We start from the raw sequence: 18,912 nt of genomic DNA on the forward strand, positions 1-18,912 counted from the left end.
ACATGGAAGATGGTTTTCTGAAAGTAAAAGGGAACCGACTTTATGTTCCTAAAGGAGGAGATTTGCGGAGGACTCTTCTAGCGGAATGTCATGATACTCTGTGGGCCGGCCATCTCGGTGAAGAACGCACCATGGCGTTACTTCGTCGTGCCTATTATTGGCCTCAAATGGCCGATGATGTCGCTCAGTATGTGAAGACTTGTCTAGTATGCCAGAAGGACAAGTCGGACCGCTTGACACAAGCGGGACTCTTGGAACCACTCGCTGTCCCAAAGAGACCTTGGGAAAGCGTTTCCCTGGATTTCATCACCGGATTGCCCAAGGTCGGAGATCTCACAACCATCTTGGTTGTGGTGGACCGGTTTTCCAAGTAGGCCACCTTTATTGCCGCCCCACAATATATATCAGCAGAAGATACAGCTCGACTCTTCTTCTCTCATGTCGTCAAATATTGGGGCCTGCCCAAAGACATTGTTAGTGACCGCGACTCACGCTTCACTAGCAACTTTTGGACCCAACTCTTCAAATGCCTTGGGTCAAAATTGAGTCACAGCTCAAGTTTTCATCCGCAATCTGATGGCCAGACGGAGCGGTTCAATGGTATGTTGGAGGAATATCTCCGCCACTTTGTAACCGGATCGCAGAAGAATTGGGTGAAGCTTCTGGATGCTGCTCAACTGTGTTTCAATTCACAAAAGAGCTCTAGTACCAACAAAAACGCTTTTGAAATTGTTACCGGACAGCAACCGCTACTCCCACACACTGTGAATGCACCAAACATGGCTAAATCTCCTCGAGCTGCCAGCTTCTCAAAAGAGTGGAAGCGGAATTTGGAGATAGTGCGGAGCTACCTTGTCAAAGCCCAAAAGCGGATGAAGAGGCATGCTGATCAGAATCGTCGCTTTGTTGAATATCAAGTAGGAGACAAAGTGATGGTCAAAATTCCAAAGCGGTACTTATTTGCAGGGGTCCATGACCCTCGCCTATTGCAAAAATACATTGGACCCTTGTCCATTGAAAAGCGTATTGGGAAGGTTGCATACCGGGTGGATACCCCAGCTTGGTGGAAAATTCATCCCGTCTTCCATATCAGTCTCCTGAAACCTTTTCGGGAAGACACGGAGGATCCTTCAAGGAGCCAGCTCACAATACCCAGTATTCGAGGTCCCAATTCAACCGGGAAAAGGCGTGTTGAAGCTATCCTTTATGACAGAGTGATTCATGCCTCAAGGAAAGATCACCAAGAGTTTTTGGTGAAATGGCAGGGCTGTGATGCAGAAGAAAATACTTGGGAGAGGGGAACAAACCTCAAAGCCTACAAGAGCCTCATTGAAGATTATTTTGCAAGTAAGGCGCCGAGGACGTCGCCAACTCAGGTGGGGGAGAATGTCATGGGCGGCTTTCCAGCCATGCCCCATGACCCCTTGGGCGCGCCCCGTGGCGTCCTAGCAAACCTCCCAATGCCTAGCGCCACGGACGGCCCCGTGGTCTTGGCCGCGCCAAGTGACAAGCGCGCAGGTGCCTCTGTCGCCCCACCGATATCCCTCGCGAGCGCCAAGCCGCAGGCAGAAGCCAACAGCGCCGCGCGCGCAGACAACGCCGCGCGCGCAGACCGTGATGCCAAAGACACTGCTGCTGACAACGGACCTGCTGCTGCCTTATAGAAAACTAAGTCATTTTCATTGTAAATATAGAGTAGTTTTATTTCATGTACTTCCATTATGTTTCTCTAGCTTAGTCAAGTCTAGTCTTGTAACTTTGGATTATTTTTTTTAAGTACTATTAGGGGGGATCAAGCAATCAAAACTCTCTAGCAAGCAAGCAATTCTCTGTACTGGTGTCTCTCCCCCTCGACACCGCGTTGCTTTTCTGTAATAGCTTTCATTAATGCAATCAAGCTTTCTTTCATTCTGAATTCTCATTTCTGTTCTCTCAATTGCTCTTGACATTGGTTTTCCCGTACGGCACTTACAATCTCGTCTAGCGTACCGAGGCGACCTCAGTTGGCGGACAGCAACTGCACTGACATCAGTTGCCTAGCTTTACGTCGCCCTTCCAAGGAATCTCAAGAAGGCGCCCCGTAACAGTTAACACTTAATCTGCCCCTACTTTGGATGTGCATTTTCGCTTTAAAGTTGTTTAATTAGGGCGGGGGCCGATAAAACAGGAAGGAACAGCAGAAGTCATATGCATATACAAGTGGGATGAGCATAATCTTTAATTAATTAAAGCTGGTTATTCCATTTAGCATCTAATCGCTGCTTCAACTTATTCCATAATAAAGGAAAAAAGAAAATTAATTAGTAAAAAGCAAAAGTTCCTTTTAAGTCTTGATCGATCTCAAGGAATCTGGACAAATACTCTGTATACGCATACTTTTAATTTAATCTTTGTTTCTCTCGCAAAGCTTTTAGTTTCGATGCCAACAGAAACTTGGGCTGTTTCTGTACCTTATCACGATAAAGAGATCAGCCACGCGTTTTCAATGATGCCTTCAAAAAGTTTGATTTATCAATCACACTATATTGGTAAATCTTTTGAAGTCTGTTCTTCATTTTTAGGAACAAAATTGGTAATTTCTAGAATAGTTTGTATTTTAGGATGGGAGGATTTGGAAGAGAAAGAAAGCAGAGGAGAGGCTAAAATATATAAAAAAGCCTATCCACTAGCATTATTTTATGCTAGAGAAAAGAATATAAAATCAGTAGTTAGAGACTGATAAGATATTAATAATTTGACTGATTAATTAGTACTAAGTAGTAGTTACAATTTCAAAATAAAAGAGTCAAATAAGCACCTGCCTGAATTCACAAAACAGCATAAAACTCAACGAAGACCACAATATGCTAAAGGATCTTCACAAGAACTTAATGCATTGCAATAACGATGTACATCACAGACTGGACTAAAACCAGAGCATGTATCAAGTACTTAATGCAATTTTTTTCTTAATAACCAGAATCAAAAGTAGACTCAATCCATAATCTGCGTCACATTGCAGTACAAAATGGTGAACATGAGCATAAGCTGATAATAGAACTTGCAACAGAAGAAATATACTAATACTAGAGTTATAACTAGCTATAACTATGTATGAACACTTGATTAGCTATATGAATTTTCCCAGTAGCTTTCACTTGCTAGATCAGCATTGGAGCAAAAGAACTATGTAGCACTCTGCATACAAATTGTAAAAGAAAATGTCAGTTTTAAAAACGAATTGGAGACTGGTCGAATCACAAAAATTTAATTGATAAAAGTGAACATCTAAAAGGGACTGGTGTCTACTGGTACCTAAGAGCTAGCTTGCTGCTCAGCATCATCATGCACCTCAGAATCCTCAGATTTTGCTGCTTCTCCAGTAACACTCTGCCAATTAAGCAATTGAAAACCAACAGTAAAATTGCTCCATTAGTGTCATATCGTGAGTTCAACACTAAATGGATATTCAGTCGCACCCACTACCACAGAAACAGAGAGCGTATTGTTTTAAACGAATATGTAAAACATGAATATGAATAATAACCTTATTGTTATGCTCTACCTTAGTTTTCTCATACTCAGCCTTCAGCTTAGCAGCTTTTCCCACATAGGGAGCTTTCTCCTAAGGAGCAATAAACAAAGTTAATTAAGTACCGCAAAAATCTTCTCCAAGAGAAAAATTAGATGAAAATTGGCTATAACCACAGAGAAAATCATTAGACAACAGTAATATATACTGAGATTTATCTCTCAATTTTCTGCATGAGATCTGGTCTTACAGATTCAGACATTGCCTTCCATTTCTCACCGCCAGCTTTCCCGACCTTAAATGAATACAAACACAAATTAGTTAGAAAATTGCTCATAGATAACATATACGACTGAAGATGCACAGAAATTATAATGAGTTCTTAATAGAAAATTGAAGCAACGGCACACTCTTAGTACAGCAATAGAAACGAAATAATATCAGAAACATTGAGTTGAACCTAAAATGTAATAAACAGAGACATCTCACCACAGCAACAGATTTATTATCAGGAAAATTCTCCTTGTAGCTCTTGCGAAAATCAGCCCTGTTTCATAGTTCAGTATCATCACAGAACATAAATCAGTACCAAACTGAAGGTTACAAATTAAAAACAAGTGAAATTGCTCCAAAAAAACGTTGAAGCTTCAGTGCGAAAGGAGATATATACTGAGTATAAAGCTACTTCAAAAATATCTCACATGAAAATGAAGAATGCAGTAGGAGGACGCTTTGGAGCTCCAGCGGTTTTTGTTGCTTTCTCCTTCTTTTTCAAGTCCGCTTCAGCCTTGCGTTTCTTCATTGTCCTGTTTTCAAATATTGCAGAGCAGATTCAGAAGCTAAAACACGAGAGGCTCACAGTTCAAAAGCATACCCGTAAAAAAACAGAGAGAACAAAATCCTTCAAACTAAAAGCTTCGAGACACGAAATAGACTGAAAATAAACGAAATGGAGAGTATACTCAGTGACGAGCTTCTTGTGAGCAACGGAAGCAATCTTAGTTCCCTTCATAGTTAAAATTGCAGAGAATGAAAGAGAGTTTGAAATTTCGAAATCAGAGATTGCAAAAAGCAGAAGAGCTCTGAGGACGTGATCAGAAGTGTGAGTGAATAATGGGAGGGGGAAGTCCTGGGTGGTTATTTATAGGGAGTGGAGACTGGAGAGGAAGGTCAATTCGAAAAAAATTTGTACGTCCTTTTTGGCGGGAAGAGGAATGCTGAAAAAACGTGAACGCGAATGGCAGTTGCAGTCTGCAGAATGAGAAGGTTACTCGAGCTTTTAGGATTTGTATTTTACTTGCTGTAAACTAGTTACACGTGCGTGAATACAGTATGGCGACACTTACTCTATTCTATAGCGAGTGGTCTTTGCTGGCACTGAGGAGTGAGGAATCGTGATCAGGAAGTTTCACAATTCTGGGCTCAAAAACCCTCCTTATTGGACTATTTCCTTTTATCTGGGCCTTTGCCGACCTCAATACTTACTAGGCCCATATTTCGATCCTCGAGTAGAAATGATCTGGTAGTTCTAAAAGGCTGCTATTTAGGAATTAGCCATTGCATTTTGAATTTTGGATTTTCAGTTTCATTTTGAGGATTTTACTGTTTACTTGTAAAACAATACAGTTGAACTTGTACGTGGTTTCAAGACAAGTGAACTAATTTGATAAAATAAGTAAAGAACTAATCTGAAAATGATAAAATAAGTAAAAAATTATGCAATACTTAGCCTTAAAATGTAGATGAAACAACAGAGATGACAGTTCCAGGAACAAAGTTTCCGGGAACAAAGTTTTCGGACACAGCAACAATGAAATCAAAAGGCAAGAAAGTAAAATAGTATTAAGCTTTGTATAGAATATAGTGTAAGTTTGACAGAAAATTCCTCCCTTTTACAATGATAACTGAGCTCACTATTTATAGTTGTGTCTAGGAAAGGAGGTCCGAGGATCGTGCCCTCGTTTAATGTCAATTATGAGGATGAATACATCTAGAGACACTTAAAGTTGGCATCATTTTTTATTTTGATACCTAAACTTAAGGTTGTTCCTATTGAGCACTTATACTACACTAAACTTTTCCAATTAGACACTTCTTGCTGAGTTGGCATATAGAGTGAGCTTCACCCAAAATAGGCACGTGAAGAGCCCAAAAAACAGATTTTATCTTCATTTTTTCTTTTTATTTCTTTATTTCTTTCTTTCTTCTTCTTCTTTTCTCTCCACCATCACTTCCACCATTGTCTCCCCCACTTTCATCACTGTTGTGTCTCCACCATTAATTTACTTTGCTTAAAAGTAATCAAAATTAATGTTTCCCTACTTAACAGCTAGACATCCCATAGATATGGACTTATGCTCATTTCGGTCTATGATTTTTATGTAGGTGGGTTTCTTTTGATGGTAATATAGAAGAGGAACCAAATCCAACCATGCAAAATCTTTATAATACGCTCAAAGAATCAGAACAGGAAATTTGGCCGAGAAACCCACACGAACATTCTCGGCTTTTGAATCTAAAGGCAGAACATCACTTTTCTAAAAAGTTGTACGATGAGTTATGCATTCTTGTTTTCTATTCTTATGAAATTAAACAAAAGAAATGCGTCTCATTTCCTTAGCTAATAATGGTGGCGGACCGTATCAATTGATTAAAACCGAAGTAGGACCATATTCTTCATTTGAAGTCAAAACACCATTAATGGGGTTTTTAAGAAAGCTTGAAGGTTTAAAATGGGTTACTTGATTTGATGAAAATTTGAGAAATTAATATTGTGGTTGTTTTCGAGTCTTGGTAGGGAATCTTTAGTTGAAGTTATAACAAATTTGGAGGAGTTTCTCTTAAAATTTTGGATTAAAATCGTGGTTTGAACAAGAATAGACATGAAGATAGTGAAGAACACCAAGAACAATGATTTCAAGAACACCAATGCGTCCCTTTTTGTCTTTTCTTTTGTTAATATTGTGTCATTTTCTGATTGGGTGTAAATTACTTTTTTTCTTTTTGAGAATGTTATTTTATTTTGTTAACTAAATAGATTTAAAATAGTTTTTTTTTTTAACTCAAAATGATATATGTCCTTTTTTTATTTGTCATTCGCCACGTCAGCCGCGAGCGCATTGCACACACTTTGTAAGTTTGGCTAATTGTCAAAATAGTGCCTAATTGGAACAAGTTTAGTCTAGTATAAGTGCTCAATAGGAACAACTTTCAGTTTAGGTCTTTAAATGAAAAATGGTGCTAACTTTAAGTGTCTCTGAATGTATTCTGCCAAGATATAATGGTGGACATAAATGCCAAATTCCCTGTAATGGGTTGTCGCTCTTAATGCTGCAGAATATTCTTTATTAAATGCTACCGGGCGCAGAGCATTTAATACACCTTTATGAATGTTATCCCTTCCGTTGATAAGCGGAATAACTACGTTCGGTCTTTTGCCATCCCTGTCTTGGGTTCCACGTGTCCTTCCTTTAGATGACCACGTGTCATATCATATTTTACCATATACAGATAGTCCCCCTGCTTTACGGTGACATAACTTTGTATTGCCAGAAAGTTGGTAGAAATATTCTTTTGGCGGGAACTACGATAACTCCCCCTAAAAGCTTCTGACGGTTGATTAGACGCACGTCACTTCGTATTTAATGCCCCGAACACGCGTCATCCCACGATCTAGCACAACTTTTGTCGATTACCGAGGTAATCATGGCGATGAATTTTGCTGCAAAATTTTAACTTATACGTATCAACCGTCTCCCTTACACTTCATAATTTCCAAGCTTCTGATTTGCACCTTTGTTCTTCATCTTTTCTCTAACTCTCTTCAAATAAAAAACCTTCTCCGTCTTCCACACAATTGCTTCTTCCTCAAAGCACACCAGTTCTTCAAAGACAAGAAAAAGGCCAAGGATTCTGTTCCTCCAACAGCGGGCTCCATCATTCCTAGAAGTTTTAATACCACAAAAGACTACGAAGAGAAATTCCCTACTGTTAACCCTCGTACATGGGCTGTCAGTAGGTACCCTTCTTCAATTCGTCTTTCTAGTATTCCTGCTGTGAAGGAAGACTGCCGCTGCCATCAGTTAGATATTATTGCTCCTGATCTGTAGCGAGTGACCCTTCCCAATGAGGGTTTTACATAATTTTACACGTATCCCTTTACTTTGGGTGCATTTTCTTTGAGTGGAGAGATGGATTCCGTCATTGAGGAGTTTTGCCTACGCTACCAAGTATGTTTGGCACAAGTAAGTCCCTCGGTGTAGAGGACGGCCACGTGCTTTCGGCGTTTGTGCCAGGAGGATGGAGAAAAGCTAACCTTAGCTCGTATGATGAATCTTTACTCTCCCAAGACTTTCTATGGGGAATGATAAACCTCTGCAAACGTGGCCGCTATACTCTGTTGACCAGCATGGATGATGATAACGACCGTGAGTGGATGGAATGGTTCGTTGCAGTTGCCATTGATAATATCATTCCGACAACGGCATCATCCTTTTCGGCTGCTTGGAACCGCACTCGTAAGATCTTCAATTAATATTTCCTTTTACTAAATATTCCTCAATGGCCATATTGACTCTTCACCCTTCCCATATTTCAGCAACTCGATGGATCCCATCGGTGGTGGAAGGCTTGGACCGGTGGGTTCAGAAGATCTTGGACGTTACGACGCCCGAAACTCATTTGTGGAAAGAACTGGCCCTTAAATACGGGCGGAAGGCCAAAAATTATGGTAATTTAAATTTACCTTGCTTCCATTTTTTATGTGAAGAATTTGGTTGATTCTTTCTGACTTGTTCATAAAATTAGGTCTACGCGGGCTCTGTTGCTGACCCCGAGGAGGACGTCTTGGCTGATCTTGCTGATGCAGCAAGGCTGCTTCAGGAGGCACTTACTCAAACAAGTATCTCTGGGCTTGCTTCGAGCACAATTGTTTTCCCACAGACGTCCCCGACCGGACAACAAGTAAACCAAAAAGAAGGCGTTCTTTTGTGGCGAGGGGAACAGAATAAGAGGGGGATGGAGAAGCTAGTGATGATGGGGCTTCTCTATGCAGAAGGCAGCATTCATCATCAACTCAACAGAATGCTCANTCGCATGGTTGGCGAAGCTTCTGCAAAGGGTTCTATTGGCTATACAGCAAAGAGATCGGTCGTGTGAACGTGGTTGATGATTCAGAGTATAACAAGAGGGTTTTACAGAAAGATTCCGAGAATTTTGGCGGTTGATTGTGCAAGGTTATGTCAACAAGAGATAAAGGATCCTGGTGAATTCCAGAATTTGTGTAATAATGGCTTCATGCTAAGTGGGAGAGTCCCACCGCCTATGATTAAGGATTGCCTGGTTAACTACTTGCGAGGTTTCTGATTATTAGCATATTGAGGGGTTATTTCAGCTACAGGAAAGGAACATAAGCGGTAAATTGAGCAAAGGAATTGTTAAATGTGTGCTATGGTTGGCCTTATTGGCTCATGTTCAGACTTGGGGAAGAATTCAGGATTCATGCCTTGTATGGATGCGGATTTCTAGGAAAGTGATTCTGCCGGGTGCTTCACCGATGGGGTATTCATGTGCTAGAAGATTTATGGAATTGATTATATTCGGGGCCAAGTCAGAGCGGGTGGCTCTCAGCAACGGTCCTAGTGGGTTCAAAAGGGCAAAGCGTGGTGCTTAATGATTGCGAGCCTATAGGTACGGTTAAGAATCAAGCTTGGTAGCAGCTTATGAGAAGGGGCACAGAATGTTCTATGATGTTTTGACTTGCAGTGTAGCCCTCGGGAGGTATGAAATGGTTCGTGGGGTTTGAGACGGCATGGTCTCGTGATTCAGGGTCACTCGGGACGGTGCGGATGGAGCATGCTATATGTTGGATGGAGTATTATTATTTCTAAGGCAATCAAGGATAAATTGGAGGAAGATAGATTGATTAGCCATAGTTGAATTGGCATATTGGTGGCAGTGATCAGTTCCTTCAGCGCGATTGAGTTATGCAAGCGAATTGTGGCGGCACGTGCGAGGCTTGTCGGCCGCCGTAATTGATGTTATTCAGAAGTATTCTACTGCTATGGCCTGCTATGCGTAGGCGGACTCCGGAAGGGCTGTGGTAGCTTAGACCACTACTTAGAGATTTGTATGTTCTACGGTTATGAGAATTTACCTGTGTGTTGCCATGGTTCTCCTAAAGTGAGTTAAGTTGAATGTTTTTATATGATGAAGTGTTAAACTATTAGTGGTTCCAGAGTTATGATGAAACTCATGTTCTATCATATGTTGGCATGATTGGTGCAGTGAGGGGCAAGGAAATTGAAATGAGGATCAATATTACAACTCGATGTGGGCATGGATGTCACGAGCTCGGATGAGCAGGAAAGTAGTTTCGATGTTTAAAGTAAGCTGGTGTTGTCTTCAGCGTCACCTGAGATCGGTGTTTTGTGAAAAAGGCTTTGCATCCTGATTAAGGATTTTGGGGTCGCTCCTTAGCGTTAGTGCGGCGGTGGTCTGGATGTACAGACCTGTTATCTGTCATGGGAAGGTTGTATAAGTGTGGCATGTAGTCACTTGATTGGTTAAAGAGTTAAACTAAGTAGGAAGATTATGGCGATATCCTTAATTTGAGAATTGATACCTGGAGGGCACTCGAATTATTGGGTTGTGGACTGTGGAGGATTACTCCGGTTATGATGGTTGTCCTTATGTGTTATGAGAAAAAGGGGAGTATTTATGGGCCTTTGAGAGGTTATTAGCCTAGTTCGGTGCGATCAGAACCAGCTTGAGGTCTGTGGATGGATTTAAATGTGGATATGGGCTCTATATCAGGTCAAACGTGTTCATTTCAGTAATGCGCTCCCTATGGAGAAGTAGTCAGGGTGTTATTTCGTCGTCAGATATTTCATGTAATGATACATTGCGCCGTGTGAGTTGTGAGACGGCTTGGGAAATTGCTTATGTGTTGAGGTTCCGCGTAGAGATGATGTTATATGAGCAAAATGGCTCTTGAGATTCAGATCGTATATCGCACCTCAGTTGTGCTTGAGTTTGTAGCTTATGGCACTATATGTCCCCTCAGGGATGGTATATGCACTTAGCGTGCTTGTGATCGATATTCGGTATCTTGTTGTAATGAGCAATTCAGCTCGATGTGTATCTCCTTATGTGAGTTTTATGTGCAGATCGGGTTGCACGCCGCAACAGTGTGATGATAATTACAGTCCCTTATATTCTATTCTATGTGTTTTGTTTCTCCATTTTTCTGAGGAAAGTTTATATTAGTTGCGTGATTTGAGTAGTCCCTTCCAGAGTTCATTTTCCTTATGTACCGCGTTCGAGTTGGTAGCCTATTGGCACGTTGTGGCATCATATGAGATTTTTGGTCATGTCAGGGGTGACTTGTTGCCTGAGCAGTTCGTACAGGGTAAGATAAGGTTACTGGATCTAGGATCAGTGCGATCGGATTAAATGAAGTATATTAAGGAGCAAAGACCATTATTTGGTTCAGAAAGAGGTGATGGTTCTTGACAGGAGTATAGATCTTATGAATCGTTGATTCGGCAGTTGGTTATGAATTTCTACACATCCCTTCCGTCATGGCGGCATTGCGAGGGTTGGAACATGACTTATATATGTCATGGGGTGCATTGTGAGCATCAAATTCGGGAAATATCGACTATTATGATTAGAGAGTGTTATTATGGTCTTGTGAATGATGGGGTGCATGGTGTGAATTCAGCAAGGGTGTGCAGTCATGTTCTGGTACAGCGTGTGGTGATTGATACGGTGTTCATATGTCAAAAGCAGGCCTGGCAGAGAATTTCGGATGCTGAAACTGGGCTCCAAGGCTTATTTGCCTAAATGAAAGAGGGTGTCTTTAGATTTGATCGAGCTGATGTGCCCAACCGAATTGTAGTCGCACGAGTAGGTGCACGAGGTATTAAGCGGTGATTCCAAATAACCCCACCTCAGTTCCTAGCACGTTCGAGGACGAACGTATGTTTAAGTGGGAGAGGATGTAACGACCTGACCGGTCATTTTGAGCCCTAGCACGCCGTTCAGCAGTTCGAGGCCATGAGCAGCTTCAATTCAGGCATTATGACTTGTACGCGTGGTCGGAATTAAATTTCGGAAAGTTCGGAGTTGACTTGGAGAGGAAATTCTCATTTCGGAAGCTTTAGGTTGAGAGAATTGACTAGGATTGGATTTTAGAGTAAACGACCTTGGAATCGGGATCTGAAGGTTCCAGTAGGTTCGTATGATGATTTCGGACTTGAGCGTATGCTCGGATCAGGTTTTGGGTGACCCGGGAGCATTTTGGCGACTATTGTGGAAGTTAGCTTTTTGGAAGAAATTTCATAAGTTTGGGTTGAAGTGCATTTCAGTGTTATCAATGTCCGTTTGGGATTCTAACTCTGGGAGTAGCTCCGTATGGTGATTCTGGAGTTGAGAGCGTGATCGGAAGTGAATTCGGATGTCCATGGAGCATTTTGGAGCCATTTGGCTAAAGATAGAAATTTGAAGGTTTTTGAGAAGTTTGACCGGAAGTGGACTTTTTGATATCGGGGTCGGAATCCAATTACGAAAGTTGGAGTAGGTCCGTAATGTCGAATATGACTTGTGCGCAATATTTGAAGTCAATCGGACATGATTTGATAGGTTTAAACATCGAAGGTAGAAGTTTGAAATTCTAAAGTTCATAAAGCTTGGATTGGAGGTCGATTCGTGTCTTTAGCGTTGTTTGATATGATTTGAGGCCTCGAGCAAGTCCGTAATGTGTTTTGGGACTGGTTGGCATGATTGGTTGGGGTCCTGGGGGCCTCGGGTGGATTCCGGGTGGTTAACGGATCGAAGTTGGAATTTTGGAGATAGCTGAAGGGGTCTGGTTACTGGTATAACCGCTTCGGTAGAGGGTTCACCGCAGAAGCGAGGGAGGGAACCGCAAAAGCGGTTAAATGTGAAAGGAGCAGGGACCGCAGATGCCGGGGTATTGGCAGCATCTGCGCAAGTGCAGAAGTGAGAAGAAGGACCGCAGAAGCGGTGATTGGCGCAGGTGCGATGAGGGCTCCGCAGATGCGGACTCGCAGAAGCGGCGAGGAGTCCGCAGGTGCGGAAGTCGCTGGGCAGAATGTTTTAAAAAGCGGGTTGAGTTCATTTCACCCATTTTTCTCTTCTTTGGGGCGATTTTGGAGCTTTTTGAGAGGGACTTCCACCTAGCAACTTGGAGGTAACTTAATCCCACCTATCTTGAGTTTAATACATTGATTATGTATGTATTTTAGCATGTAAATTGGTAGAAATTTGGGGTTTTGGTGGAAGACCTAGAAATTTATATTTATGGATTTTTACCACGATTTTGGACATGGAATTAAAAGAAAATCATATATTTGAGTTCGTGAGTTCATGGGTAGCTTTATCTTCGAAAAACTTCGGAATCCGGGCACGTGGGCCCGAGGGCGATTTTGTCAACTTTTCGATCGGGGTTAGGAATTGTTATAAATTGGATTAATATGAGTAGTTTATCGTATATTAACGAATTTGCATAATCATTGGCTAGTTTTGGAGTATTTAGCATCGATTCAAGTCTACGAAAGGGCGTGGAATGCCGGTTATGGATCTTCGGAGCGAGGTGAGTCTCCTTTCTAACCTTGTAAGAGGGAATTGTCCCCATAGTTGAAATATTGGTTATGTGCTCCTATTTGCGGGGGCTACGTACGCACGAGGTGACGAGAGTCCGTGCGTAGCTACTAATATGTGTAAGTCCGGGTAGTCTAGGACCCAAAAACATGCTATACTTGGAATAATTGTAGTCTCATTGACAGTTGAATTTCTTAAATCCTATCGAAGTGGTAAATGAATCTCTAAGAGGATTAAACTTTATTTCTTAAATCATTAAAAGAGAATTGGCTTCTAATGGGATAAATGTTCCCCGTAAAAATTCTTAATTTGCTGTTTGAGCATGTATTTCTATGTGTACCTGCGTCGCATGTATGGTACGCGAGCAGGGTGAGTGTTTGTTTAAAATTTGACCGCGTCGCATGTATGATTCGGCAGCGGGGTAATAGATGCATCTATGGTTCGGGCCGCTCGGCCCTCGGCAGTGCACATTTTACATTTATGTTGGATCGAGCCGTACGACCTCGGCATGAGTTGCGTATATTTGAATTGTTTGTCTTGAGATTTATTGATATTGCCATCTGCTCTCCCAGACTTGAGATAATTGTTAATTAATGGATTATGAATCCAGAGACTTTAAATAAAAAGGAACTTTTACCTGTTTAGTAATTCATTTGAATCTACTGTTGTCTTTAATAAATTCGTGAGTTATCGCTTTAATAATATTATTATTTGACCATTAGTAAGTGTCGAAGTTGCCATCTCGTCTCTACTTCTTCGAGATTAGGCGGGATACTTATTGAGTACACGTTGTTTTCGTACTCATGCTACACTTGCTGTGCATTTTGTTGCACAGGTACATGTACTTCTACCGGCCTATTGGGCGTAGCAGCACGGTCGACCCGGAGACTAGGTGAGCTGTATTTCCTCGAGGCGACCCACAGCGCTTTCTGTCCATTTGTGTTCCGGACAGCTGTCGTATTTTATTCAAATTCATAGAAAAATGCTCATGTACTTGTGACACCGGGTTCTGGGATGGTTAAGAAGTATTTTGTATTAACTGTTTGTCATTTAGATTTGATTTCAGACGATTATCTTTTAAATTGGTAAATTTGGAGGAAACTCCTAGATTTCAAAAGTATTAAAACGAGAATTTGATTAAGTACTTTGGTTGGCTTACCTGACAGTGGTGTCCGGCGCCATCACGACACTTAGTGGATTTTGGGTCGTGACATTTCATTTCATTTAATTCCTTCTGATTTCAAAAGTACACAAGCATTTTCTATGCTAAAAAGAAATTGCCATTAGTTGTGGCTATCTTGTACAACTTGTTTCTACGGGGCTGGTTGCGCAGTCCTCGATCCTGATGGCGCATTTATGTTTTTGGCTTTTTGTTTCCCGGTCGACGTGGCAGTCATTGTTTCCGTATCCTCATATCATTCCCCCCCCCCCAGTGTTCGAACGCGAAGAATGCGAATTGGAACATTGGAAGTCATGTACCTTCAAAGATTCCACCAATGAATTGCTAGATAATCCTTAACTCGGTAACACACCTTACTTCCCCTAGGAATTCATGCTATCGAGCAAAAGACTATCTAACAACCCTTTAATGGTTTGTGCTCGTGAACTATCGGGTAATCTTTGCTTGGTAGCAAACTTAACTTACCAGTGGGAATTTGTTATCGAGCCAAAGATTATCTAACCGTCCCCGAGCGGAAACTTGCTTGTTTGCCTTGCTATTAAAGGTCTTATTGTAGTTGTCTCCGTTGTATACTTTCTGTCGCTGCCTCGTTAAAAATTTTTCCAGAAAAATCCAATTGGGACAAACTGAACGAAGGGAAAAATAGTGCAGCACATACTTTCTAATTGGATAATGTTCATCAGCAATAATATCTTTTGAGGTGCACCACGTTCTAATTGCTGGGAAACTTGCCTCCTTTCTGGTTTTCCAACTCGTATGAACCTTTCTCGGTGATAGCTGAAATCCGGTAGGGACCTTCCCACATTGGACCCAACTTCCCCGCTTTGAGCTCTCGTGTATCTTGAGTTACTTTCCTCAGAACCAAATCTCCTACTTTGAAATAACTGTTGATACCCTATTTTGCCCTCATATTTTTTTAAATAGTTTGTATACTTTCAAAATATCATTTTACATCATTACTAAATTTGCAAGGGTCATATAAGTATTTTCTATAATTTTTTATTATTTTTAAAGCTTTAAAATTGATTTTCTCATCCATTTTAATCGTTCAAATATTTATGAATTACTCATTCAAATTATTTTGTGATGACTTAATCATCTAAATTTATTATTTGTATCCACATGTAGGTTTCATAATATTCTCTTACCTCATTTTACATAATTACATTTGTATTTTTGATCTATTTATACGATTTTTGTAATAATAGCCTACATTCTATACATAATTATATTTACTACATTATTTATGTTAGAATAAGAATTTTTATATTTTTACAATGTTAAGCTATTATTTTCCAGCATTTTGCTGCATAAATAATATATTTATTATTTATTAATCACTTTTATATATTTTTTTTTGATAAATTTCATATATTAATCTTTATAGCCCAACGAAGGGCTAATTTCGTACCAAACAGACCCAAATCAATGGCCCAGAGATCCCCAATCCTTAGCCCAACCTCTTTTTTCCCAAACCAAACGACCCCTCTCCCAAACCCGGTCGGGACCCCTTAAAATGACCCGCTCCGTTTTTTTCTAATCCTAGCCCTTGATCTCTCAAGATCAACGGGCCACAATCACCCCTCTACTTTAAACTAAACAAACCCACCCGAAACCCTACGATTTCTCTAAGACCGTCGCCCCTAAATCCTCTCTTCTCCTCTTCTCTCAAACCCTAGCAGCCGCCTCCCTTGTTCTGTCCAACTCCGACCTCAACATGGAATCACTCCATTATTCCCTTTCCATTTATGCTCCATCTCGTTGTATCTTAAACGATTTTGGTATCACATAGTACTTGCTTATTTTTGGCAAGTGTCAGGCTCCGAATCAAGGGAAATCGGCTTCACCTTTGAGATTTAGACGATATTTCATCTATATACACTCACTACCAGGTTATATGGGTCTGATTTACCAAGATCCTCTGCCAATCTTTGATTCCCTCAAACTAGAGTTTGAAATTTCAATCTCTTCCTTTACTGGTTCTATTATCGATTGCATGTGATTTTCTTTATATTGTGTTTGATTAATTGTTTTCCATGTTTGCTTGTTCGATTTCTACCACTATATGACCTCTCCCCAATTTCTCCTTTTAGAAAACCTTAATCACTGTTATTCTCTCATACTCTCACTCACTGATACTATTTTGAATCTATTGCTCTTGGCCGGCTAAAATCCAAGGCCATCGAAACCCTCTCTAACAAACTCCCTGGTGCGAGCATTGCTCGGGGCTCATTTGAGGCTCCCGTTAACTTTGACGCACTAGGATTTGGGTCTTTTGGTTTCTCTCTTTTCTGGTGATATTCGAACTATTTTTGACACTTAGCCTTCTCTTCTATTTTGTCTGTTGAATCTGCAAACTGATGAGTGTCTTGACTTTTGCAATTCTATCCTCTTTTTCTTGTTTCCAGTGCTTCGCATATCCATGTTGTTCAAACCAATATGACTCCATTATTGTGTTGTAATCATTGGCAATTTTACTTGCATTGTAGCTATTCTGCAATTCTGAATCTCCTAGTCTCACAACTTGCCTAATTCTTTATACTCATATATGTTCAGCTTGAATGACTTTGTATCTTTAAGTTTGCCTAGTTTGTTCTGCTGTTTATTGTGAGCTTTTCTCATGCCTTGTTTTGGATTCTCGCACTGAAATTCCTATGGAATTATCTCTTACCCAGAATTTGCCTTAATGAACTTCTACTGATAATTCCTTTATGCGAACTCTGTTTTTACCTGCTTATATGAACCATATTTGTTGTCGTAATATTTTAACAAACATGTTGCTTTGTTCTGGTGCTTGGCCAATCCTGCATTCTTTGGTATTGCTTATGCTTCTAGTAGAATCCCAATGAATTTAGGTTCCATAATCATGCATAGTCGAATGTCTTAAGTTCCGAGTCTGCCTATTCTATTTAACTTTAAGATAATACGTCTTCCTGCCATGACACCTTTGGACTTTGAGATCTTTGTGTTATACTCAGCATGATTAGGCTTCTTATTGATTGCTTGCTTGCCTGTTTGTTGTGTGTAATTGTTATTTCCTGACTATGACTCTGTTTGACCATTCATGACTTAGACTCTTAGGTCTTAAAATCCTTTTAGGCCAGTGCTCTATCCTGAACTCATTTTAGAAAAAATTAGCATGTTCACCTCGTATGTGTCTAGTATGTTTACCCTGTTAATCTAAAATGGCATGTCTCCTTAAATCTCCCAGTGTTATGTCTATCTTTAGCATGTTGTCACCTGCTTAATAATTTAACCTATGTTGCTTTTACCATATTTCAAATTGAGTCTATTGACTCTCCTAGTTTCCTGTTCTTTGTTTAATCAATACGGTCACTCTTGCTTCTGAAATGCCAATGTGTTTATGAATCCTGTCTCTATGAGGTGTTGCTTTAGAGCTATGTAGTTGATTTTCACATGTGGTCCATTAACTTATTTGGTTAAGTGATCAATATTGTAACTGTTGGGCTTGATATGGGTCCATGTGTGGCTTTGGATTGTGCAAATGGACATACTTTCCTATTTTGGAAAGTGTTTGGATATGGGTCTGCTATTCGAGTAAAAGAGTCCATTGAAGGCGCAGGCAACGCCGGGTTAGCTCTTCTTGGGTCTGCTCTATTTGTTGGGGCTGTAGTGTCACGATCCGGATTTCCCACCCTCGGGAATCGTGATGGCGCCTACTAGTGAAAGCTAGGCAAGCCAACCAATTGAATCATTTACCTTGTTTCCATTTTAATCCGTTAACAATTAAGAACCAACATTTAATAAATAACAGAATTTAATAAGCGGAAGTCTGAAAAATAATATTTTAATAATGCCACCAATACCAATCCATAACAAAACTACCCAGAACTGGTGTCACAATTTCACAGACTGTCTAGGAATACTACAAATAAAGGTCTGAAAGATTTAAAACAACACTGTCTCTGGAGTACATGAAAGAAATAGAATGAAAGGATAGAAGGAGACGCCAAGGCCTGCGGACGCCTGCAGGACTACCTTAGGTCGCCTGGTGAACTGGAAGCAGCAACCTCACCGCGGTCCGAAAACTACAGTATCGGGATCTGCACAAAAGAGTGCAGAGTGTAATATCAGCACAACCGACCCCATGTGCTGGTAAGTGCTTGGCCTAACCCCGGCGAAGTAGTGACGAGGCTAGGACCAGACTACCAAATAAACCTGTGCAGTTAAATCATATACAGCAGAAATACAGGCAGATATTTACAATTAAAGAGGGGAGGGGAAAAAACATGCTGCGGGGAGTATCAGATAACAACAGAATACCAAAGAGGAATGTAGAGAAACCGAAGTTCAATTGCTAACAAGGATAAGAGAAACAAACACAGTATTCTAACAAGGATAAGAGAAACAAACACATTATTCACTTTCATATCTTTCTTGTTGCAGGCGTGCAACCCGATCCCATTTCAAATATCTTGTTGCAGGCGTGCAACCCGATCCCATTTTATATATCTTGTTGCAGGCGTGCAACCCGATCCCATTTCATATATCTTGTTGCAGGCGTGCAACTCCCATTTCATATATTTCCGTTACAGGCGTGCAACCCGCTCCCATTCCATATATCTCGTTGCAGCCGTGC

The 18,912-nt window shown here is 40.7% G+C and overlaps 1 protein-coding gene across 2 annotated transcripts; it reads right to left on the minus strand.

Annotated features, from left to right (window-relative positions):
- Positions 1-2,856: 2,856 nt before the first annotated feature.
- On the minus strand, positions 2,857-4,741 carry LOC109219129 (HMG1/2-like protein). 2 transcript variants are annotated; one of them, XM_019383549.1, is made up of 7 exons: positions 4,474-4,741; positions 4,213-4,317; positions 4,001-4,058; positions 3,762-3,806; positions 3,527-3,604; positions 3,295-3,369; positions 2,857-3,177 (listed from the first exon to the last, which is right to left on the minus strand). In XM_019383549.1, the coding sequence occupies exons 1-6, from the start codon at positions 4,521-4,523 to the stop codon at positions 3,295-3,297; spliced, it is 411 nt and encodes a 136-aa protein (XP_019239094.1). In that variant the 5' UTR covers positions 4,524-4,741; the 3' UTR covers positions 2,857-3,177. The 2 variants fall into 2 exon arrangements, with proteins under 2 accessions (XP_019239094.1, XP_019239095.1); XM_019383550.1 differs by having other exon boundaries at positions 3,545-3,604; positions 4,474-4,736.
- Between the last annotated feature and the right edge of the window lie 14,171 nt (positions 4,742-18,912).

Source organism: Nicotiana attenuata, unplaced genomic scaffold, assembly GCF_001879085.1.
Source record: "Nicotiana attenuata strain UT unplaced genomic scaffold, NIATTr2, whole genome shotgun sequence".
NCBI classification, from domain to species: Eukaryota; Viridiplantae; Streptophyta; class Magnoliopsida; order Solanales; family Solanaceae; genus Nicotiana; species Nicotiana attenuata.

Excerpts from the sequence above, each read along its gene's own strand:
- LOC109219129 (XM_019383549.1), bottom strand. The coding sequence starts at position 4,523 with ATGAAGGGAACTAAGATTGCTTCCGTTGCTCACAAGAAGCTCGTCACT. Across the intron at positions 3,605-3,761 it reads GGAAGGCAATGTCTGAATCT|GAGAAAGCTCCCTATGTGGG; the intron begins GTAAGACCAGAT and ends ATTGCTCCTTAG. Across the intron at positions 3,370-3,526 it reads AGGTAGAGCATAACAATAAG|AGTGTTACTGGAGAAGCAGC; the intron begins GTTATTATTCAT and ends CTTAATTGGCAG.